This window comes from Sebastes umbrosus, chromosome 8, assembly GCF_015220745.1.
Source record: "Sebastes umbrosus isolate fSebUmb1 chromosome 8, fSebUmb1.pri, whole genome shotgun sequence".
Lineage (NCBI taxonomy): Eukaryota > Metazoa > Chordata > Actinopteri > Perciformes > Sebastidae > Sebastes > Sebastes umbrosus.
In genome coordinates, this window is record NC_051276.1 from 5990369 (window position 1) to 6005941 (window position 15573).

Sequence of the window (15573 nt, forward strand, 5' to 3'; positions counted from 1 at the left end):
AAGACACAGGAAACCTCTGTTGGTCTGGAGGACCTGCAGCATTTATTTCTGCACAAACATCCACTGTACATACACTAGATATTCTCAGAGCTAATAACTCTTCTGCAGTGTGTAGTGTGCGCGCATGCTCGTGTAGAGGTGGAGTGAGACAACGAGAGCTGTCTGAGTGAAGGTAAGCAGGCAGCGGAGCAGTGACTCAGGCCACACGTGAGCGCGCATATGCGAGCACGCATGGGATCCCGACCCGGTACATTTATACCCTTAAAAAGTTACAAACAGCCCTTTAAGCCGGCCCTGATATATATTCTATTATGCTACACTATTATAATTTGTCTTCTTCCTCTTGTCACTCTTACTATGTTTAACAATATAATCCTTAGTTTCAGTGGATAATTGGGTTCCCATTGTTGACCTCACAGGTATTGACTACTGTTGCGAAATACTGACTATCTTCAGCTGACATCATTAACAGCCTTCTGTCAAACCCTACTTGAAAACAATAAAAAGGTGTTACTTTTTAAAACAGTATAAAGAACACATCTTCTGTTGTGATGGTATGAGAAACTTCAGAATATTTTTATTTAACACAAATTTCCACCTCACCGATTCACCAAACAAACTGATTTCCTCTTCAGAGCAAGAAGTCTGAAATCCGTCTGATCTATATGCATGAATAGATGTGCCATTGGGAATGCAAGTCTCCTCACCTGTCTCAGACGATGGAGGAGAAGGAGAAAACAAATTATTTCTCCTCTTTAAGCACTTTTTTCTTGTGTCCTCAGTGCCTGTTTCCATCCCGTTGAGCTGAGGAAACTGGAGAAAAGTGTCAGTCTGGAACTACAGCTGTAATCATCTTTCTCTGGCGATGTCGATGGGTTGTCGACTTGCGTGAGTTACCTTGGCAGGATGAACAAAGGGTGCCCGAGGAAGCCTCAGCACCATGTGAAGTCCCTTTGTTGAGCAGTATCGAGTTTCACCCAGACATCGCTTCTTTCATGCATCCATTGTGTGCTCATTCCTCTGTCTTCTCGTCTATGCCAAATGACAATGATCGGCTTATTTGTGGTATAATAGACATGAATCATTTATATTACGCCCCTGAACAGTTGGCAGCTGATAGGTGCCAAAAAGGGCAACCAGGAACCAGAGTGGCACACTAAAGAGGAAGGGAAATGGTTGGATGCACTACATTGTGTGTTTTGTATGCCTGCTGCCACTGTTGTTTCTTTATGAATATTACTGGAGCATGACTGATATTTTAGGTACCTTTCTGAATGCATTTATAAGTTGTAACTTATACCTTTATTGATGGTTTACAAATGCTTTATAGATCAGTTACAAGCCAATAATGAAAACAACTTTTGAGTCATCTGGTTGTGAAAGATCCCCCTGGCTGGTGTTTATCCATTTTATTTGGTAATAATGCAGTTATGTTTTTAATGCATTAATTCATACTTGTGAGTTTCACACTTTCTAATAAGCTATCAAGTCTACACGTACACGTCTTAATGAGCTGTTAATAAATGGATATTGGTCCAAATTCTGTGCATGTTTTTTCAGAAGGTAAGTGGTCCATCAGAAAGTCATTGTGATGCATTTAAAGGAACAGTGTGTAACATTCTGGGGGATCTATTGGCATAAATGGAATATAATATTCATAACTATGTTTTCAGAAATGTATAATCACCTGAAACTAAGAATCACTGTGTTTTCGTTAGCTTAAAGAATGAGTCCTTCATGTCTACATAAGGAGTGGGTCCTCTTCATGGATGTATAAAGAGAACTGGATACAGTGTTGGAAGTGGGCACCTGTTCATTCCTATGAGAGTTGCTCAGTGGCTCCCTGAAGCCAAAATGGCTCAACTGCCGAGTGATAAAATACCTGTGTCTTCCGACGATCTTCCGCATCCATTGGGCCCATAGAGCAAGCGTACTAACGTTTTCTTAAACCGCCTCCCAGTCCGCGGCCTGGGGCTCATTCACATGAACGGAGGAGGGGAAATAACTCTGGATTACAACTTTTAGAACCTAATGATTTAATTGAGGGCTTTTCAAGTGTTTGTACTGGGAAGTCGGTTCACTCTTCATCATATCTTTGGGGTAAAACACATGCGCAGTAAAATCCGGTCTGCACTCGCCAAAATTGAGCCAATAGCAACACACTACCACAGCTCCCGTTACACTGCACATAAGTCATTCGCCATACCCCAAGACCCGTGTCCCAGCCTCTTTCAATAAACCTTGGGGGCTTGGTCCTCTTCATAGGGTTCACCATGTTGCTCCGCCATGTTTCTATAGTAGCCCCAAACAGACAAACCAAACACTGGCTCTAGAGAGAGCCTTTCACATTTTTATGTTACCTGAAGGCCACCATTGGTTCTCCAACATGGAAAGGCTTGGAAAGGGAGGGGTGAGCGGAGGGATGCACAGTTGGAAGTTAAAAAATGTATAAACCATAAATAAAGCCATTAGTTAAGACTTACTTACCCTTACCCTTTATAATGCCTGACTAAAAGTGGGACCATAATTCTTAAGCCTCAATTAAACCCCTTCCTTCCATGAGAGAAAACTCAACCACAACAAAATGGGCCAAAAAGACAGTCCACTTATGTTCAAAATGGATATACTCAGGTGAGTGGTCCAGTTACAGCACTTAGTGTTTTCAAAATAAATCCTTTTGGTCCCTCTGGGTAACAGGCAAATAAATAATCCACTTCCAAATGATTCTTTATCCTGCTAGAGATAATATCTCTTCCTGGGAGATTGAAAGGGTAATTAACTGCTGTGTGTGGCCAACATTTACTGAAGTGTTTTAACATTTTAACTCCTTCAGTTAAAAGGTAGATATATTTCCACTGCCCAGTAGTCACACTCATGAACGGATGCCAAATTATAACCTGGCTAGTACATATACAATAAGACATAATAGCACAAGCATTTCCCACCAACAGGGATTCTTATCTCTTGCTGCAAAACAATCAGTTGCCAGCCTGTTTTCACCAAAGAGTGCAGCTTTGGCATGTGAAAGCTGCGAGCAGAGAGCTTTATTTCAGCTATGGCATGGTCGAGGTTGACAGCCGTGGGAGCTGAATGTGTTTTTTTTGGTCCCACCCGCTTGAGAGTGGTTGTTTGGGCGAGGTGCAAGTCGTTGTGGGAGCCCCGGCTGCACTTTGCTGATACACGAGCCTGTGCTTTCATGCCCAGACCCATCAAAATGGCCCTGTCAGGCTGCTATCTCCAGGGACTCGCTGCTGCAGTAGGCTACAGGGGGATTAAAGCTTTTTATGAAGCTTTTTCACAGCCAAAGGTGTGCGCAATAGCAGCCATTGTGCCATTTTATACAACAAGGTGTGGAATTAACTTTGCTGGACGCTTAAAACTGGAACTGTGCTGGATGGAATTTTGCATCCAATTTGGACAACTAATTGGACTACAAAGGGGGAGAGGTTTTGGCGGTTTTTAACCAACACAAGTGCACAGCTAAAAAAAAAAAGGAAAAGACAATCCCCCTTTTCTAGTACATTGTTCAAAATCCAGTTAATTATGCTCCCAGAGAAGTGTGGTAAACTGGGCCAGATTGTACTACATCTCCTACGGACTGTGAGGTGAACATTACAATGAAAACTGTTATTGTTTATTTTTGCTTGAGGTGCAGCATTCAGGTTGATGCAAGGGCTGTGAGTCTTGGGAAAAATATCAAAAGGAACATGTGTATTCATTAAATCCTTTCATGTAAGAGGTTGCAAATTATGGAGTTATGGTAGATGTTTTTATACTTCTATACTTCAGTTTCTTCTCAGCAGTGTTATTCTGTATTTCACTGATGAAGCAGAGACCAGTCTGGAAACAAGCTGTAACAGCACTTTCAAATTTAGCACACAATCTGTGACAATTAACAATCCCTTTGGCCCATGTGTGATAAATTGCCCGTAGGAGAAGCCCATTTGTTACAGTCTTATCTTTGAGGCTGCTGTTAAGAAAACTGAATCATCCAGCATCAGACAACACTGGAAATGAGTGGAAAACAAACACAGATCAGGGCTTCAGATTTGAGCTATATCTACCAGGCTGGGGTGCATTTGCATGTAGTCCGCCCCAGGACATGTTTGGGTGTTTGGTGTCCATTTGACAGATCCACATCCATCCCCAACAAAATATTCTGCTCCAAAATATACAGCACACTTCATGGCATTATGGGCAAAAAAATGACATAGCTTACATGACATAGCCTACATTTAAAATAGCTTTTAGCATATTTTGATAAATACTAAAACATTTTAAAATAAGTATTTTATGAACAACATGAATTATTACATAAATAAATATAATCCTCCAAAATTCCACACTTAATTTCTGACATTTAAAATGTCCCTTTCATTGCAGTTTTACTGCAATAACACGTGGACATTTAATCACCAGTAAACCAATAAATGGTTACCAGTCCAACATCTGTTCATTACTTTTTCCACCTACTTCTACCTGCTTTAGTCATGTAGATGCAACATATTCTGCTCCAAAATATACAGCACACTTTATGGCATGATGGGCAAAAAAAATGACATACATTTAAAATAGCTTTTACCATATTTTGATACATACGAAAACATTTTATTTTATGAACAATATTAATTATTACATACTTAAATATAATGCTCCAAAATTCAACACTTAATTTCTGACATTTAAAATGTCCCTCAAAGGTTTAACTGCAATAACACATGGACATTTAATCACCAGTAAACCAATAAATGGTTACCAGTCCAACACATGTTCACTACTTTTTCCACTTACTTCTACTTGCTTTGGTCATGTAGATGCTGTCCATGGTGCTGATAAGTACATTATATATGTGTGCACAGTCTGCCATCCAGTGGCTTGCTGTGTGAAACATGCCTCCTCGGTTTATTGAAATCAATCCCGGAACTAAGGTGTTTGTTCCTACCCGAGTTACAAAACGTGGTGCACCTTCAATACCAGTGGTGTTTTGGAATCTTCGGTATTTTGCAGTTGGTTCCTGTCTTCAGTAAGTAGGACTCTTTAGTAGGTAGGACTCTCTTCTCTCATCGTATGATGGATGTTACATGTGTGTGTGACGGCATACAGAGTGTAGGTAACATGTTTTAGGTTTATATCAGAATATCACGATGCTAAAGGGACATGTTGGTGCTTGCTAGTTGTTAGCTTTAGCTAGATGCTAACTGGCGAATGAATAGGATTTCTTCCTAAACACATGAATGTATACTAGCTAACTGTTACCGTAACATAGCAACCCTGTGTTGCTATGTAACCGACATACTCAGCGTTACTAGTAAACACTGTGAACGAGAGACAGACGGGTTAGCTTTATGGTGGGAGAACTGTTGTCTTACACCAAACCCTCATTCAGAAATGTAAACAGTTAATGCTCTACTGAACATTATGTTAAAGTTCATACCTCAAACACATCTTTAACTATCTGTGGCTAATCAGCCTGAGACACTCTTCAATTCGGCATACGTCTTATCCAACACGCAGCATGTTAAAGACATGTAGACTTTATGATTTGGTTCAACCCACTCACTACCATTCACTGCGTATTTTGATGCTCAGCCAGGAACTATTGGTGTGGGTAAATGCTATTTACACTTGCAATATTGCCATCAGTGCAATATCATTTTCCACTTGTGCAATTTTGTTAATAGTCTGTTTATTGTTAATACTGTATATACTGCTCCTATTTTTATACTTCCTTCTATTTAAATGGTTCATATTTAGTTACACTTTGTTTAGCTCTTTTTTTACTGTGTTAGCTGATGCAGCTTGTTTTTTGCACTATCCCCTTTGCTGTTGTACACTACAAATTTCCCCACTGCGGGACTAATAAAGGAATATCTTATCTTATCTTATCAGAATACACTAATGTACTGCAAAGTAACATTAAATTGTTTAATCCAGCAATATGGGATTATGGTTCATCTATGCTTGTACCAGACAAAATTAATTTGTAAATTTAGTTGCCATTTTTGGTTCTGGTGACCTGCCATTTAGTATAACTATAACTACATTATTTGTTCCCAGTTTATGCCTCTCTCATTCTTCTTCTCATTCTCATTCCTCTGTTCCCTACATCTTTATCCAGCCAATGGACTGACATCAGCCAGCAGAGATGCTGCTTAAAGATCTTCCCAGAGAGGCCCTGATGCGGCCGCTGTCCAGGAATGAAGTGGTGGGCATGTTGTTGAGGTTGACCATCTTTGGCGCAGCGACATACTACAGCATCAAATGGGTTGTAGACGCTATGGATCCTACCGCCAAACAGAAAAGCCAAGCCAAGAAAAGGGTATATAGAACATAAGTATTTATCTTATGTAAATTCAAGATGGATGTAGTTATTTGTCTAGGTTCTCTGCCTTCAGTTTAGCAGATGTGGTAAAGGAATGACTGGAGCAGCATTTCACACACTATCTGTTATCCTCTTGTGTCTTCAGCTGATGTGTGTGTGTCTCCTCTCCACAGGCAGAACAGCTGATGAAGAGGATTGGCGTTGAGGGCGTCAAACTAACAGACTATGAGATGAACATTGCATCTCATCTAGTTGATCCGCAATCTATGAAGGTAACAGCTGTAATCCTCAACCATGACATTGAGATTATCAAGTGTCAGGATATTTTTACCCATTTCACCATTGCACTTCACCATACTCTACCTTCCTGCAGGTTTCCTGGAGAGATATAGCCGGTCTGGATGAGATTATCAGTGAGCTGCAAGACACAGTCATCCTGCCCTTTCAGAAAAGACACCTTTTAGCTGGATCCAAACTCTTTCAGCCTCCTAAAGGTACCGCAGCATGTCATCTCATCACAACTATAATGGTAAAATTGTACACATAATCTTTAAGGTACATGCTAACGTTGAGGACAAAATAAAATTAACTTCTTATATAAATTGTGAGTGATGTGCTAATAAATTGGAAACTCCACATCAATATCTGGCATTAATTAATCTTCACTCCTTGTAGAAATTATTTGGACATTGACACGTTTTTGTTGTTGTTCAACTTTAAATTTAAGGGTTTTTTCATTCACATTAGGTCAACTGTGTAGGAATTGTGTTTGTATTGTAGCTATTTTTACACAAGTCCTCAATTTTAGGGAAGGAGTTTCATTATATTTCATTAATTATTATTTCACTTCAGTGCACACTTCCAACACACTATTTTAGACGAATTATAAATATATAAATAAATTATATATGATCTGTAAAAGATATAACATGTTTCATGATTGAACAGAAGCAGTAAAGGTCCAGACACACCAACCCGACATCACAAAACTAGCGGCGATGAAGGCCGACTTTTGCGGCACGTCACGTCGCCTTTGTCTTGGCCGACAAGTTACACTTGAACACACCGCAAAGACTACAGCCGATGACCAGTTACCATGTACGTTCTGCGCCTGCGTGAGATGTAATAACTCTCCACACCAGCAGGAGGCGGTAGTCTGTATTTGTCACTCAAAAAGGGAAACCGGAAGACCAAGGACTGCGGACATACAAGCCGTTGTTATGATACGTACATGAAACAAAGCGGCGTCTGCCGACCATTTTCACACCACTCTCACTCACCACTTAGCTTCATTCCAGATGGCCATGTCGTTGTGAAATTATCCGTGTATTGGAACGATCAGATGAGACGAAAATGAAAAATGAGAAGAGCCTTCTGTGTGTGTCCTCCTGACTTTACTCGTTGGCTTCCTTTCCTCACTTCCGTTTCTCTTCTCGTGCACTGGTTCGTTTAAGCTGAACAACCTATCAGAGAGATTTCTCTCACCTACGGGAGCCGTCGCTGATTCAACATGCTGAATTGGCCGACAAAGCTCCGACACGGGCAGAATAGAGCCGACGATGCGGGACACGCCGCAAAAGCTAGACGCTCACCGACAGCCCCAAACTGGCTGACGGCTTGGTGTGTCAGGGCCTTAAAAAGGGGACATTTTTTACTACATGCCCCCTTCTCACAAAAAAAATAAATAGTCTGCCATAGATGGTCAGCTAGCTATTTCAGGGTTTTTATGGCCATCAGTTTGCTTTTTAGTGAAATATGTGTTACGCTGGATTGAGGTCAAGAGACTGACCTCAACGACCTGAACACTGTTTAGCCATAAAATCTCCTGTGTTGCATTGTCTGTATGTTCAGGATCAACCTGCCTCTTACAATTCTGAGACTAATGTATGTATAAGAGGAGCAACACTGTTAACTCAGTATGGAGTTGAAAAAAGTGCTGAAGAAATTCAGCCTTTTAACCTCATGGTCAATATCTATTTCTTTATATAGAACCAAAACAATGAGGATGAGAACCAAGTCTGTCACTATTTATGACTCCACTTTCTATCATGAATGCTAATAATTTGAGTTCAAGTGCATCGATAGCAAACCAACATAAAACTAGGTTTTGAGATCCATGACAAACTACAGATGTCAGAAGTTGTTATGAACCACATTGGTTTGTGTGTTGGTCATTCTCTTTCTCATTATTGTTAGAAAGCCATCTGCTGCATTATGCCTCCATCATCTAGAGCTATGTGCCAAAAAGCATCAGACAAGATTTGTACACTTGGCAGCCTGACAGCAGACGAACACTTAGAGGAACACTTTACTTTCTGTGGAGTTTTTACTGTTTGGCACAAAGCTTTATACAGAGCTCGAGGATGAGTAAACCTCCAAAATTAGCTGTTATGGGAATCCAGTTCCATTCCTGGTCTCCAGCCTTTGTTTATATCATATAACTTTTTAAAAGTATGCAGCAAGTTTGGCCAAGCTTTCCGTCTGTAAGTGTGCTAGAGAAGACCAAGTTAGGCAAAATATCTCCCCACAGTTGCCAGTAATAGTTGATATGAGTCTATAAACTGTAAAATCATTTGTAAAAATCAGCATTTTATATTTTTGCTCAAACAGGATGTACAATTATCGTGAATAATATTTGCAGGAATTTTACTACTTTTAGTACTAATTTTAGTACTTTGAACAAAAACATAACAGGAGGTTGAAAGAAACAGTAATTCCTAATTTCTGTTTAAATTTTGTCCCTGTAGGTGTTTTATTATTTGGACCTCCGGGATGTGGGAAGACCATGATTGCCAAGGCAACGGCCAAAGCCTCAGGCTGCAGGTTTATCAATCTCCAGGCCTCCACGCTGACAGACATGTGGTACGGGGAATCACAGAAGCTCACTGCTGCTGTCTTCTCATTGGCAGCCAAAATCCAACCCTGCATCATCTTCATTGATGAGATTGGTGAGCGTGATTACTTTGTGACTGAAAGTGTTTATTACACTGTTAGATGTGATTTATCTTCATCCTTACTCTTTCAAGCAGAGATTAAAGCTGATACTGATATTGCTATGATTATGTATTCACAGTTTTCATACAAAAAATCAAGGGTTTCCTTAAGATTTTTATTCTTGTCAGGCTGGAAAAGCATCTAAAGCAGCATTTGAAACATTTCTTTCATAGGTTAGCAACTCCTTAAAGCATAGTGACAGATGTCAGGTTTCTTGGTACTTTTACAGACAGTCCAATCATAATGTCTCCTCTATCAGTATAGGACAAGAGGTTTCAAGCCTGACACCGTGAGCCCCCCCTCAGACAAAAAATAGAGACAACTGTGCCTTAGTAATGTCTAAGTATCGGAACTACAGTTCTCATGATGCTTTGGGAGTTGTAAACAGGAAGTGTAATGTTCAATGGATTCAGCGAGTTATGCTGTGTACTACAATTTGAGCCCTATTTTTATTTAGCCAATATTTGTTTACATTTTGGCAAATTGGCACCATAAATTAAAGTATGCCAAATCAGCTATTAGCAGTTCCTGTTTGTAACGTACCCATGGATGTACATTCTGTTCTGGAAACTGCTCAGAAACCAAAATCCATTCATTATTAACGGGACAATATCTGGCTAATATACAGGTAAATCGGCCTAATCCTATTTCATCCCCATGAAATTGCCCAACCTGATTTCAACCTGTTGGTCTCAGTCTGTTATGCAGATGAGTTTTGTGTAAATGCCGTGTTAATCCTTATTTTTGCTCCTTGTCTCTTGTGTGTTAGAGTCATTTCTGAGGAACCGTTCTAGCCTGGACCATGAGGCCACGGCCATGATGAAGGCCCAGTTCATGAGCCTGTGGGACGGCATGGATACTACCTCAACCACCCAGGTAACACAACCATATCTCTTTCTTATACTGCAATATACGCACTAGATTAAGTCACACTGGTCAACACTGGGTAGGATTTTTCTTGTCTCTTAAGAGCTGTCATTGGAAAAGTAATTGAAAAGAAGCACCTCTCTTTGCATAGAGGACACAGTACCTGTTCCACATGGTTCTTGTGCTGTGTTTGATGAGTTAATGCAGCAGGTGGTTTTGTCAGCATAATGTATTCGCAATGTGATTCTTCTGATTGTAGGTGATGGTGATGGGAGCTACAAACAGGCCACAGGACGTGGATCCAGCCATTCTGCGCAGAATGCCCACCACTTTTCATGTTGGCCTGCCGGTAAGACGCGTACACATACACCAGCACAAACAGCGGTCAAAGAATCATGTTTACCGTCACTTTGTTTTTTTTTGTTCTTAAATGTACGTACTAGGGCTGTCAATCGATTAAAATATTCAATCACGATTAATCGCAAATTAATCTGACATTTTTTATCTGTTCAAAATGTACATTAAAGGGAGATTGTCAAATAATTAATACTCTTATCAACATGGGAGTGGGCAAATATGCTTGTTTTATGAAAACATATGTATGAATTTATTATTGGAAATCAATTAACAACACAAAACAATGACAAATATTGTCCAGAAACCCTCACAGGTACTGCATTTAGCATAACAAATATGCTCAAATCATGACATGGCAAACTTAAGCCCAAAAGGCAACAACAGCTGTCAGTGTGTCACTGTGCTGACATGACTATGACTTGCCCCAAAACAGCATGTGATTATCATAAAGTGGGTATGTCTGTAAAGGGGAGACTCGTGGGTACCCATAGAAACCATTTTCATTCACATATCGGGAGGTCAGAGGACAAAGGACCCCTTTGAAAATGGCCATGCAAGATTTCACCTCGCCAAAATTTAGTATAACTTTGGAGCATTATTTAACCTCCTTTGCGACAAGCTAGTATGACATGGTTGGTACCAATGAATTCCTTAGGTTTTCTAGTTTCATACGATGCCAGTATCCTCACTCCAGCTACAACCGCCAAAAGATTGATTGTGTTAAAGAAATTAGTGGCGTTAAAACAAATTTGCGTTAACGCATTATTATCGCCTTAACTTTGACAGCCCTAAGTAGAATAACCTTCCATTTAAAGATAATTAACTCTCCACTCACCTCTCCACTGTACAACAATTCTTGTAACATCATCAGCTAATCTCTATTTAGTGATTTAAATGGTGCGTTTTACAGAGTGCTTTCTACTACACATAAAGTAAAGGAGCACAGCTTAAACTGAGCTGCACTGTGTGTCTCAGATTGTTTTATGGCTGCTGGCCAAACCACAAAAAGCATGGGCTAAATCTTTAATCCAGTACAATAAACAGCCTCTCATCATGTCAGATATAAATATATGTGAGCTGTTGATGCAGGAGAAAACAGTTTGTACAATTACAGATTTTTGCAGTAAATGTGTTTACACATACTCTTTATGTATATTGTGAACAGGCAGTTGAATTGGCACTTAGACAGTGTCTGATGAATAGAAAGTCTATAAAATGGTGATTAGTTGTGCATTCTTTTTTTTGATTCATTGGTTGCACTATAATATGCTTTGAAGAATCATTGTCCTTCTGTTTTTGCAGAGCACAAGACAAAGACAGGACATCCTGAGGCTGATTTTAGCAGGAGAAAACGTAAGATGTGATTTCTTTTCATCCTAGTCAACCGTGTAAGAAATTCTTCTCTTCAATGCTCTCTTTTGTTGACCATATGACACCTGTATTTTCACCGTCAAATCACATGAAAGTGAATCAGATCACCCATGAACACATGAAGACCAGTGACAGCTAAGAGATTCATTCTATATAATTGTCTCACATTGCCATCCTGCTTTTTTCTGCTCAGCTGAGCAACGCCATTAATCTGAAGGAGATCGCCGAGAGTACAGACGGTTACTCTGGCAGCGACCTCCGGGAGCTTTGCCGCGACGCCGCCATGTACCGAGTCCGGGACTACGTCCGCAAGGAGCAGATGAGGCAGATCGCTCAGCAGCTGCAGGACTGCCAGGAGGAGGAAAAGTATGAGTCATATCCAAACACCCACAAGATCTCATAGCCCTTGAGTCCACTGAGCATCTCTTTGTTTAAACACAGTACCCTAAACAGTCGAGGTTAGACCAGTGTGGGTTTTTGAAAGCTGAAGCAATATTATTTTGAGTGATGTATACTGGTACACACTTTACATATGACTAAATATTCCCACAGATGAGCCATTCTTTTCAGTTTTCAGTAAAAGTAATAGTGATTATAATAAAATATGAATACACTCTCATGGATTCTAATCATGATTAAAATACTGTCAGATTGAGGCCTGTGTTGATCAACTTCACAAAGTACTGTATGTGATTAAATTGGAAGGTATCAGAGGTGGATCTGGTTGATTTTAAAAGCATCTTATATTTTATAAAAGGCTAAATATCTGATCCGTGTAACCCATGCTTCGGTTGTTGCTAAGCGACTGTTGAAACCCTCTTGGAGCAAGGCGCTATTACTAAAAGGAGAAATATTTTTAACTTTTTTTTTCTCAGCACTCCAAACAGTAAGGCGCCAGCATGTTGTTGGTTGGTCCCAGGCTCAGCAGCAGAATTATTAAAATAGAGGACAATTGACTACATATATACAGTATGAATAGGAAGCACTGAGGGTATGCAAAGTAACAGTAAAACTTCCTGAGATGAAAAAAAAAAATGCAAACTCTACAACTTAAAAAGGCAATATAAAATATGTAATAAGTCATACATATTTAAATATGTTTTACTTTGGATGGAAGTGAAACATCTCCAGGACACCTCAGAAAACAAAATAAAAATGACTGTTAGGTTTTTAGAAAAGCATTTTGCTGTCTCTTTGTGATCTTTAATGGGCAGTGGTGTTCTAAAGTTACAGTGTGATTGATGTCAACAGCTCAAGTATTGTATAATTTTATTTTAGTACAAATCATTTGAAACATCATTGGGCAAAAATTCCACAATAACCTTTCAGCATATTGTAAATCAAGTGTTCTGAGAGAAAACCAGACTTCTGCACCTCCTCATGGCTGTTTTCATGCTTTAAAAAAATCTAGCCTGTGACGGGAGACTTTGGCCAATCACAGGTCATTTCAGAGAGAGAGAGCGTTCCTATTGGCTCAACAGAGGCAGCCGTCAATGACTCGTGAACTCTGATCAAACGGTCAAATTAGGCAGCGCTGATCAAATATTAATCAATATTCTGTTACTGTAATGCCTATTTCTCGCGTAAAATGTATTCAGAAACATCTTGTAGTGTACTGTTTAGCTGTAAAATTAGAAATTTTGCTCCGGCTGGTGGGCGCTGCTTGGTATTTCCTCAACTGATCTCAAAATGGTGGGCGGGTCAGAAAAACGTTCTCATTTTACAGCTAAACAGTACACTAAAACATATTTCTGAAAACATTTTTACGGGAGAAATATGCATTACAGTAACAGAATATTGATTCATATTTGATCAGCGATGCCTAGTTTGACCGTTTGGTCAGAGTTTTGCGAGTGATTGACAGCTGCTCAGAGACGGCAAGGCTCCAGCTCGGCTCTGATTGGGTGGTTTCCTCCGGTCTGTGACATCTTGCAGGTGCCGTTAGGAGCACCGGAGGACACAGAGGCACATGATTTTTTTCAGATTATCTGTCTCATGCACTACTGTCAAGATATAGGGACCGTTTTATAATAAATCACTTTTTTTTAAATCATATTTGCTCCAACCTGCCTACTGCTGCTTTAAGTACAGTATGTAGATTTCTTGTATACTACTGCAAAAACGGTATACTATCAAGTTGAGTTTGTAGTACATACTGTATACAGTTAGTGTGCAGTATGGAATTGGGACACAGCTATTGTTTTGTAGGCCTCTGCATCTGACCTCTGACCTCTTGTGTCCTTTGCTCCAGACCTGTGGATGAGGAGCGGTTGAGGCCAGTCACCCAGCTGGACCTCCTTTTCGGCCTGGACAAGATGAAGGAGTCTAAGCGGGCCACAGCCATCATGTTACCCATTCCGTCAGAGGTACCGCTGGACTAAACACCAACACTGCACTGGGTGGCGGGAAACATTTTCTTCTCACGTTTTGTGTGTTCCAACACATCAATCAGAGGCTCCTCGAACATCTCACAGGTGCAGTTGGAAAAGCCAGAGAGCAGCCATACTTTTTTTTTTAAGTTTATTTATCCAGGCAGGGTTTGTTCTGAGCATGCTCACTTTCAGCACAACCCTGCCACATGTGTACAGTTACAATACATTCAGAACTGGCCACTGACTTAGAGTTAATGTCTTGCTCCAGGGCGCCATGAAAGTTTGTTTGGAAGAGGAGAAACCATTTTCAATAAACGTTATGACTCAGTCTGAAGCTACTGCTAGTAATACTACAAAATACTCTACTACACCACTGTAAGGTTTCATATACCGTCTTACCACTGACTTACACATGGTCATGAGCAGAGGGGATTAAGTGCACCGACTCATGATTCATGAATCTGGACTCCAGACCAGTGTAATCCCTTGAGGTTTCTAAATCTACTGTCTCCTATCTTTCCTTTTTGGGCAAACATGTTTGAATAGCAAAGACTTAAAGGGATATTATCCAAACACTTTGGAGGAACACATTCAGCTGACCCTGGTGCTCCCGAGTCGTGTTACACTATATTCTCTACTAATGTTGTGTGATAGTAAATTAGTCCATATTGCAATTCAGTCATATCACTTTTCCAAATAACAAAGTATCTAGTGAAGAAATTGCTTTTTTCATTTTCAGGAATGCCAGATTTAAAGGAACAATGTGTAGCATTTAGGGGGAATCTATTGGCATAAATTGAATATAATATTAAGAAGTATGTTGAAAATAAGAATCGTTGTGTTTTCGTTACCTTAGAATGAGCTGTTTATATCTACATATGGAGCGGGTCCTCTTCACAGAGCCGGTTGCCGTGTTTCTACAGTAGCCCAGAATGGACAAATCAAACACTGGCTCTAGATAGGGCCATTTGCGTTTTTGTGTCGGCCACCGTAGTTCTCCCACACGCTTGGCACACGGGAGAAGTTTCACATGCTTGCAATCTGCAACCTCACCGCCAAATCCTACACACTGTACCTTTAAGTTGAATTATTCAAAAACAACTCCACCTCTTACCTGTTGTCTTCTTACCCTGAACTGGGCTCAGATTGCTTTCTCTTGATGGATGTACTGGTACGGTTTTGACTTTTTTTAAAAGCTGACAAGAACACTGAATGTCATCATTCACATACTTGATCAAACAACATGTTTTTTATGTTTGTTTGATTGCATCTTTGCTTTTAAAATCAAGA

General features: G+C 40.1%; 1 protein-coding gene across 3 annotated transcripts; it reads left to right on the forward strand.

The window, feature by feature from the left end:
* Positions 1-4868: 4868 nt before the first annotated feature.
* Positions 4869-14617, forward strand: atad1a (ATPase family AAA domain containing 1a). 3 transcript variants are annotated; one of them, XM_037779062.1, is made up of 10 exons: positions 4869-5023; positions 6119-6319; positions 6496-6594; positions 6696-6816; positions 9070-9270; positions 10086-10192; positions 10443-10532; positions 11843-11893; positions 12105-12277; positions 14163-14617. In XM_037779062.1, exons 2-10 carry the CDS (start codon positions 6146-6148, stop codon positions 14290-14292), a joined length of 1146 nt encoding a protein of 381 aa, XP_037634990.1. In that variant the 5' UTR covers positions 4869-5023; positions 6119-6145; the 3' UTR covers positions 14293-14617. The 3 variants fall into 3 exon arrangements, with proteins under 3 accessions (XP_037634990.1, XP_037634991.1, XP_037634989.1); XM_037779063.1 differs by having other exon boundaries at positions 4897-5044; XM_037779061.1 differs by having other exon boundaries at positions 5002-5106.
* Positions 14618-15573: the final 956 nt, after the last annotated feature.

Excerpts from the sequence above, each read along its gene's own strand:
- atad1a (XM_037779062.1), top strand. The coding sequence starts at position 6,146 with ATGCTGCTTAAAGATCTTCCCAGAGAGGCCCTGATGCGGCCGCTGTCC. Across the intron at positions 10,193-10,442 it reads ATACTACCTCAACCACCCAG|GTGATGGTGATGGGAGCTAC; the intron begins GTAACACAACCA and ends TTCTGATTGTAG. Across the intron at positions 10,533-11,842 it reads CTTTTCATGTTGGCCTGCCG|AGCACAAGACAAAGACAGGA; the intron begins GTAAGACGCGTA and ends CTGTTTTTGCAG.